Genomic DNA, 9865 nt, shown 5'->3' with positions numbered 1-9865 from the left:
CCATGGAGCTGTCCAAGTCTTCAGCGAGTCTCTCCGTCAGACGGGATCTCTTCCTCCCGAGCACCTCTCCGTTTGTTCTGTTGCCTTCTCTCTTCAGCTCTCTGCATGATAACCAGACATTATATTCTACCAGCATCATTATTTTAAACATGTTAAATCAGTCTGATATAGAAACAGCATTTTAAAGATGACAGATTCTTTATAAAACTGTTTTACTGTATAGCTTCTGAGCAACTATTGTTTGAAAAACAATGTATTATGTGATCAAGAACATGTCCTGTAGTTATCCTTTCATGTGAAAATAATGTTTATGGTGTTTGTGTCACACAGAGTTGTCTTTTTTAATAAAGTCACTTCTGTTTTTCACTTTCTGGGTTAGAATGGCACAGGCTAAGTCTGTGTGAGACAGGAAGACCCCTTTCACAACATCCTGTGGCCTCTTTCTTATAAAAGTGTTGTGATTGTCTGCTAGAAGCTGCACCGCCACAAATGTGATTATAATCTTTGTTTAGTAATTTTTATATGTGTCTATATATATATATATATATATATATATATATATATATATATATATATATATATATATATATATATATATATATATATATATATATATACAGTATATATACTGCTATTCAAAAGTTTGGGATCAGTAAGATTTTTTTTTTTTTTTTTAAATATATTTTAAAATATAATTTATTTCTGTGATGCAAAGCTGAATTTTCATCAGCCATTACTCCAGTCTTCAGTGTCACATGATCCTTCAGAATACCGATTTATCACTTTTAATATCAATGTTGGAAACTTAATATTTTTTGGAACCTGTGATCCTTTTTTCAGGACTCTTTGATGAATAAAAAGTTAAAAACAACAGCATTTATTCAAAATAAAAATCTTTTCTAACAATATAAGTCTTTACTATAACTTTTTATCAATTTAACACATCCCTTGCTGAATAAAATTATTAATTTCTTTCAAAGAGAGAGAAAAAAAAAACACTGACCCCAAACTTTGAAAGAGGTGTTTATTGTCACAAAAGTTTTCTATTTTAAATAAATGCTGTTCTTTTTAACATTTTATTTATCAAAGAATCCTGAAAAGGTTCTGAAAAAAATATTCAGCAGCACAACTGTTTCCAACATTGAGAATAAAAGTAATAAATCAGTATATGAGAATGATTTCTGAAGGATCATGTGACACTAAAGACTAGAGTAATGATGCTTTGCATCACAGAAATAAATGATATTTTAAAGTATATTTAAATAGGAAACCACTATTTTAAATTGCATTTACTTTTTTACAATATTACAGTTTTTTTCCTGTATTTTTAATGAAATAAAAACAGCCTTGCCTTGTTTCGAAACATTTTCTGTCAGTAAATTAATCAACACTTTTGCTAGAAAACATTACTGATTTGTGCATAATTTTCGATCCATTCTCAATGAAGTCATTCTTGTCTTGTGTAGCTCTACATGATTTGCAATAATTCGACACATCAACCCTGATCACACAAATACATCTCAGAGACGTCTATTTAAAATGCATGTTTACATCTGGAAGATGTATTTTTTAGTGTTTTCTCATCAGCAATACATCTCTGGGGCGTTTCCTGTTTTGATGTCAAACAGACATTTAGAAAATGTGATGTTTATGATTTAGAATGCATGTAAAACCCAGATAAAGTGCTCTTTAACAGTGCAAAATCCAGGATCTTATCATGAAACATTGATGATTAGTTGTAAACAGAATTCTGTTTAAGGCATAGAGTAGCATTATACTGGGTACCGACTGATACTGCAGCAGTTGAGTGATAAAGTACACGAGTAACTAGATAGTGTAGTCTTGTGCTGTGAAAGCACTCATTTTATGTTTGTGCATTACTTTGTTGGAATTTCACTCAATTCCACTTCAATTAGCACAGACAGCACATACAAATAAACCACAACACTGCCTCTTTCATTTAAGTATAAACTCTTAGAAAAAACTCATCCACCACACTAACTATAACTTCAACTTATTTTAATATTTATATTGACACGTGGCTAATGATATTCTAAACCACAGTATATTCTTGGCATAAAAGTGTGAAACATTCATATGGTGCATTTCACACCCTTAAAACTTCAAACATAGCTTCAAACCCTGAAAAGTAGAAAGCTTACTGACTGTAATTAGTGATTGTATGAATGATTGTCTGAAACCACATCTAGGTCTATGTTTAGGAAAAGACAGGACGTCAGCAGACCTGCAAATACATTCATTTCATAAAGCTCACACCTGCTCCGTGTTAGGATTTAGCATACTGATCACAGCAAACAATCTGACTGGAAAATACCACACCATGAAAGCTTCACAGCAATGCTACTGTGTTTAACAAATCTGAAACACATTTAAAATAAGTATGAGGGTAGCATGCAATATACTATGCACATTTTGCAAATTTAATGCATGCATGCAACTAGCATAATATCAGATATTTATTTTATGTCTTTTATTACATTACCGCTTTACAAAAGCAACAGGCCACACAAGGCTGTGTTACAATGATTTTACCATGCTTAGGAAAGTTTCACATCAGCATACATCGTGCCTGAAATCACTACTTCTCTGCTCTGCTCAACCTCTCGTCGCTTACTGCTTTAGTGAACAACAGAAATGACTGCACAGTCATTTTCCAACAAGAAAAAATAAGACTTCAATGCAGTTCACTGGGTGATTTGATCTAGAAAAATCAAATCCATAACAAGCTTCTTGGTTATTATCATTTGTAATACCAGTAACACCAGTGACCTTATCACGGCCAGATAACAATTAATCAAGTCAGCTTTATTTCTGTAGCACTTAATACAATATAAATAGTTTCAAAGCAGCTTTACAGTGATAAACAGAAAAGTAACAGAGGGTCCAAGGGTCCAAGTATAATAAAGAGCAAGCAGAACGCAACAATGAGTAATTCAAGACATTTTAAGGTGATATTACCGAAACTAGCTGAAAAATCATAAATTCAATGACAATTTTGACCAATAGGTGGTTGTTACCAAATTGACGTGGTGTGGTTAGTGTGTGGTGATGATGACAGACACACACAGATACAGTTTGGCATTATGCCATCAGAATTTGTTAATGCGGTAAACAAAAAAACTTTTTGCATATCAACATGACATCCATAACTTCTTACTGACATGGTTTAGGCCCAATCCCAATTCTATTTTCTACCCCTTCGCCTACCCCTCGCCCCTTCCCCTTGTCCCTTGAAACAAAGTGTAAAGGGGAAGGGCTAAAATATTTCCCCTAAGAAATGGGACACCACTACAACACTGTGATACGTCATCATACGTTGTCGCTAGTTCCTAATGTTACGTCAGAGGACATGCGCAGATGTTTATCACTCATTCCAAGATGTCAAAATGTTGTCATGTTGCAAAAAGTACAAATGTACGGTGTACGCACCGTTCATTCACATGTGGCCGTAAGCAAAACAAACAACGCATTGTCACATGTGCGGCAAATTGCTAATCAGTGTAGTGGTGCCTGGAGAAGTATATATGCTTCATTTGTGAATTTCGTTTTGAACTTTCTATTTGAACGCATTCGTTTTCTGGATCCTTGGACTAAAATGTTTACAGGGGTTCACTGGTTTAAGAAATTTCTGATCGTAAAAATCAGCTTCTTTTTATTTGTAAGGTATCGTTTTTATTATTATGTACTGATTTAGATTACTGGTGCGGTGAGCGGGCGCAGGTGCATTAGGCGCAATCATTAAATACATTTCAAAGCAAGCCGGCTCCACGGTCCTGACTGCATCATCACTGCCTTTATTGGGTGTTTTGAGCGAATATTTACATTTATTCACATGACTGGATGTGGTGGACTGCCATGATTTTGGCGAATGCAGGACACTGAATAATGCGCATCAGAGGGGATTTAAAAAGTGGAAGTGTGTATACACCGTATATGTTACCTGCGTACACCCTCCACTACACAACCGTTGCAAATTGCCGTGCCACTGGTCTTTCATGTTTCTAACATGCAGTCAAGTGTATATGACATAAAAATATATTTTGTAATATCGTGCAATCAGTGCTATCTGCTAGCAAACTTTAGCGATTTTTTTGCAAACGTTTATTTACAAAACAACACCATAAACACAAACACAAGATTGAAGGTAATATACATCCTGAAAATCCTTATTAAAGGCAAAAATTACTTATATTTACGAGTCTGCTTGCTCGAGTGAGCAGCCATGTTGGAAATTTCTCTTAGCCCTTCGTTTGAAGTGAGGTCCTGAAAAATCTTCGTTTGGAGGGCTATCTGGCCCTTCCCCTTACCCCTACCCCTCCAACCAAAAGAGAAATGAGACACCCCTACCCCTTCACGTAAACGCGCCAAACGGAGGGGTAGGGCTAAGTGTAGGGGTAAGGGGTAGAATTGGGATTGAGCCTAAAGATGATTTGGGTCAAATTTGATGAAAATCAGACAAACAATCTAGGAGAAGTATGAAATAAATTATTTTCAACATAAATCAAAAAGGTAATTTTATCTGATTATGGCATAAACGGTATCATTGTTCTTGGCATAATCTATGGAATCTATCAAGACCAGTCTCATGACAACAGGCAAAATTAATCAAACGTTATTATCAGTTTTTGAGATTTCATTATCATTTTTGACCACAAAGTGGTACTGCCATAAAACTTCAGGGCACAGTGCCCTGACACATACCAAGTTTCATAATTATATGCCTGTGAATTTGTAAAATATGGCATTTTTTGGCCCAAAATAGCCAACATGGGAAAATTGGGTAACATTTGGGCATGCTGCTTGTAATATAGAGAGACCAGTCTCATGATGATTGGCAAAACCATTCAGAAGTTATAGTGGACATTTTCTCTGACCACTAGGTGGCACTGTGCAGAAACTGCGCAGGCACCCTTAGATCAAAACACACCAAGTTCCAGAAAATGTTAAAGCATTGCCTCATGTCCACTTTGACAAGCACTTTCACAAATTTGTTTGTGCATTTTTCAGATATAGTTTACAGTAGAGACTCCAAATTTGGTGTAGTTTATGTTCAGACTATCCTCTATCTGCGTACCAAATTTCATAACTTTTTACCATACGATTCTATTGGCGGCCATAGACTTCCAGAGCAGCAGAGGAAGACTAATAGATACAATAGACACATTAGCACCTTCAGTGCTTTAGTGCAGTGCAGCACAGCTCTAATTACTAAAACTCAATTATTGAGACAATTACATTGGTCAGATTGAGTAAGTAACAAACAGATGTTATAATCAGTAATGTTTAGCCAGTTAAGTATTTTAAAGCAAAACATGCGTATTTTTAATTCCCAATGAATATTTCCTTGTCCTTTGTCTGGGATATACACAGTTTGGAAATTTCTCTGACAAGTTTTCAATAACTGTGGGCAACCTTGTGTTGACAACAATACATGGCACTCAAGCTGACCTTTCTTTTCTATGAACACATGCTCCGGAAGCCATACTGCCTGTGATTTCCTTTAACTCAATTTGATTAGAGAGAAAAAGGTCAGAATGATTTCACATAAAAGTAGACTGAAACCTTACACAAATGTTAACCTAATCACTTTAATAAGCCCATGTGACTATAATTGAGCATACTACTATTTCAAATGTTTATCATTACATACCTCATATTATTTAACATGCTATTTTTATGATATCTGTAAGTATGCAGTACACATGCATTCCATTCCTAATACACACTACATTTTAATTCTATTTCAAACCAGTATGAGAGTTTAGTCAATAAGTAAGGAATAACTTGAAAGGAAGAAAACATGTCAAGATGTCACCTAAATGTAAATGTCTAAGGAGAAACACAGGTTTTAGCAACACTTTTGAAATCACACCTTCCAACACTATTACTTTTTAATTCATTTGACAAATATAGCTCAAGGCTTGAACAGCTCTGCTCACAAATACTAAAAAATGGAAATAACGTTTTCTGTCCCCTTACATCACACTGCAAAAAAAGTGATGTTGTTCCTTAGTATTTTTGTCTTGTTTTCCAGTGCAAAAGATTCACTTTTACATTTACTTGAAAAGCAAAACGACAGAAGATAAGAAGTCTTGTTTTATAAGAAATTGACCGAATGAAGTGGGTTTATGATTAAAAAAAGAACAAATATCTGCCAGTGGGCTCAGAAAAATCAACTTCATTTAAAGGGAAAACAAGTTTTCATTTCCACTGACATACAGTCAAGCCCGAAATTATTCATACCCCTGGCAAATTCTGACTTATAGTTACTTTTATTCAACCAGCAAGTTTATTTTGACCGGAAATGACACAGGCTTCTCCCAAAAGATAATAAGACGATGCACAAGAGGTATCATTGTGAACTTTTATTTACATTTGAACAAAAAGTGGCATGTCCAAAATTATCCATACCCTTTGCAAACTGTCACAGTCTATGGGAAAATCCAAAGTTCTATACCATTCCAAATAGTCCAAGTTGTTCTAAAACATCCTAATTACCCTGATTCATTGGGAACAGCTGTTTTAATCAACTCAACAGGTGAAAAACAGAAGCTCTCTGCCGTTGGTTTGTGGACAGTCATGGCTAAGACAAAGGAGCTCACTGAGGACCTGCGGCTGCGCATTATGGCTGCTCACAAGTCAGGAAAGAGCTATAAGACCATATCGAAATGTTCTGAAGTTCCAGTGGCTACAGTGCAAAGTATTATTAAAAAATACAAGACATTCTGCACTGCGAAAAATCTCAGAGGACGTGGTCGGAAGCCAAAAGTGACACCTGTGCTTCTGCCTTACAAAGCAAAAAGGCAGTAACTACGCCGAGTGAAGAACTGAGAAAAATGACTTTAAAATTATCCTGTCATCCAGCCTGTAATCCAATTACTGTACAAACGACTACCATTTTTCTACAAAACGACACACATTTGAGATAAGATATTTTGTCACATAACAAAGGATGCCTTGAATGTCATGAAAATGATAATAACTCATTTTTGACCAAAAATGCAGTTACTGCCTTTTTGCTTTGTAGGGCAGTGCTGGCCAGGAGGATAGTGAGAGAGATAAAAAAAGAATCCAAGGATCACCACCAAGGCCATCCTGATGAATCTGGGCTCTGCTGGTGGCAACATCTCAAGGCAGACAGTCCAACAGACACTGCACACCGCTGGGTTCCACGGACGCAGACCAAGGAGGACACCACTTCTCCAGATAAGGCACACAAAAGCCCACTTGGCCTTTGCAAATGCTCATCTGGACAAAGAAGAAGACTTCTGGTCTTCTGTTTTATGGTCAGATGAAACAAAAAATGAATTGTTTGGCCACAATGATGTAGCTTTCATTTGGCGTAAAAAAGGAGAGCAATGTTGCTTGGGCACTTTCCCATTGAGAATGGGTAACACATATCTATCTGGAAACTTTAGATCAGTTGTGGGCCCTGTATCACACCTGGCTGCCTGTTGACGGCAACATTTGCCAAAGTTGCCCGGCAACATTGCTCAAAAAGTTGCCCAGTGTATCATCAGCATAAGAACACCATCCCCACTGTCTAACATGGTGGTGGGAACCTAATGTTTTGGGGGTGTTTTTCAACCGGTGGACCAGGGAACCTAATCACAGTAAACAACAGTATTATCTTCTGGGAGACGTCTGTGTCATTTCTAATCAATAAACTTGCTGGTTGAATAAAAGTAACTTTAAGTCAGAATTTGCCAGGGCTGTATGGGAAAACAATCAAAAATACTGAGAATTATGATAACTTTTAGCAATGCATGCAATGCATTTATTGTTTCTGAATTTAAGACTTTCAGCTCTGATTTAAGACCTTTTTATAGGCCTTAATTTGTGGAAGGACAAATTGAGACTTTTTAAGATCCTCAGAAACCCCGGACTGAAACTTGCACATACTGTGAGTGGGAAGGTCAATATGAATGCTCATGTACCCATGGCAGCATCTCATAGGGGTCCCATACTCCATGTTTTTAAATTCTAACACATCATTTTCTAATAGTGCGTGACCGGCCTCAGTCTCCTTCAGAAGCAAGTAAAATAATAATGGCATGTTAAAAGGAAGAATATAATCCACGCTTTTGTATTAAATAATCTTTGACAGATCTGAATTAATATCACTAGCATCTGTTCCTTCACATAAAAATCACTGTCCTCACAGTGTTGCCAGATATCACCAGAATTAATTAAGCAACAATGTTTAGAGCAAGAGTAGTGTAACCGGTGAAACATAATGGACTTTTACTGTTATTTTAATTTGGTTTATTAAGTTTGCACTCTTTTAAATTGAAATTAACAGTTAAATGTTACCAATAGTTGTTTTTTATTGAAGCTACTGCCTTACTCCCTCAATGGGTGTCAATTATCATTTCATTAAATTTGATTTTCTCAGCTGTTTTCTGGTCCAGCAGGTGAAAATGGTCTGATCTGATCATTTTAGTGCAGTAGATGCATACTAGACTCCAGTCATGGGGAAAGTTACTTTTAAAAGTATTGCACTACAATATTGTGTTATTCCATCTAAATGTATCTAACTGCATTAATTAGTTACTTTTTATGGGAAGTGATGCATTATGTTACTTTTGCATGACTGTTTGTCACCTGGGCTGGCTGTGCTTAGTTTTATTAATAACAAAGAACTCAAAAGTTATATATTTGGAAACTGTAAAGGCACTTTCACACCAAAAGTGAAATAAATAAGCCTCAGGCTGAAGGAAGTACCAATGCATTGCTGATTTCTCTCAGTGCTTGGAAAGGAGTCGTGTCGGTGAATATATTTGAAAACTATTTTGTTACGTGACATAAATGAAAATCTATCCTGTAATTAGGAGAGTGTGATATATTGTCTGCAGTACGATGTGCGATTGGACATTATCGAGTATATCCCGAAAAGTAAAAAATATGAGATGAAGTCTACTAATTTAGTTTAAACAAGTGCACATATGCATTTAGAGTGTGATTTTTCACTGCATCTACACATTTAGAATGACAACATAATTCATGATATTGGGGCAGAAAATGTATATATTTATATTATTTCAGATAGCTAATCAATATCACACAAAGTGTGCCATTTTTAGTACAATAAACAATAAGTTAATATTCAGAGACTTACTTTTAGACAGCATATTTCCAGCTTTTGCACCATTTCGCCAACAAAATTCATTACAAACACAGCCACAGCACTGTTTTGCGTCTCTGAGAAACATTTTAAATAATTTCAAATTTCAGTATTCAACGTTTTAAGCTAAGATGAATTTTTGCAAAGATGAATTTTGGTTGACACTGATTTTATTTGCTTTGTAACTGACTGGTTAAATGTAAGAATTTGACATTTTAAAAAAAATTCTTTATGAAGGTAAAAATGCCTATAAAAGGTAAATATCAATTATTGGAAAAAGCAATATGGCAACTTTGGAAAAGTTGGAAAAAATTTCCAAAATTTTTGAAAAAAATCCAGGAGTCTGCTTTCCACAATAGTCCTTAAGCTACCAGCACAATACCACACTTTTTTTAAAATATCACATACCTCTACCTCTAATCTTAGTGATTTTCTCCTTGGTCCTTTAACCCTTTGATTAAGCTATGCAAACCCCTTCTAATGCACCACATGGCTCTAAAATGGCCCATATTTTGACATTTTTTAAAAAGGTAACTTAATAGTAATGTATTACTTTCCTGTTATTTGAAAAAGTAATCCGATTACGTAACATGCTACTTTTAATGCATTACCTCCAACACTGCTCTCCTCAACTGCAAACAAGCAGGATGATGTACACACTCAACTTTAACACTTTCAGCACATTTAACACTACGTATGATCAGTGGTGATAGTGATGCT

The 9865-nt window shown here is 35.5% G+C and overlaps 2 protein-coding genes across 3 annotated transcripts in view; one reads left to right on the top strand and one right to left on the bottom strand.

The window, feature by feature from the left end:
- LOC141283608 (A-kinase anchor protein 7) overlaps positions 1–9865 on the top strand; it is a 286494-nt gene that overhangs the window by 99588 nt on the left and 177041 nt on the right. The window lies entirely within an intron of this gene.
- The window catches only part of l3mbtl3 (L3MBTL histone methyl-lysine binding protein 3), a 48078-nt gene that overhangs the window by 33080 nt on the left and 5133 nt on the right, over positions 1–9865 (bottom strand). The window contains exon 5 of the mRNA XM_073816571.1: positions 1–101. Coding sequence (XP_073672672.1) covers positions 1–101 — 101 coding nt within the window. The remainder of the gene's footprint in view (positions 102–9865) is intronic.

Source organism: Garra rufa, chromosome 13, assembly GCF_049309525.1.
Source record: "Garra rufa chromosome 13, GarRuf1.0, whole genome shotgun sequence".
Lineage (NCBI taxonomy): Eukaryota > Metazoa > Chordata > Actinopteri > Cypriniformes > Cyprinidae > Garra > Garra rufa.
Note: the sequence above shows the minus strand (reverse complement) of the source record. Positions and strands in the feature narration are given on the sequence as shown.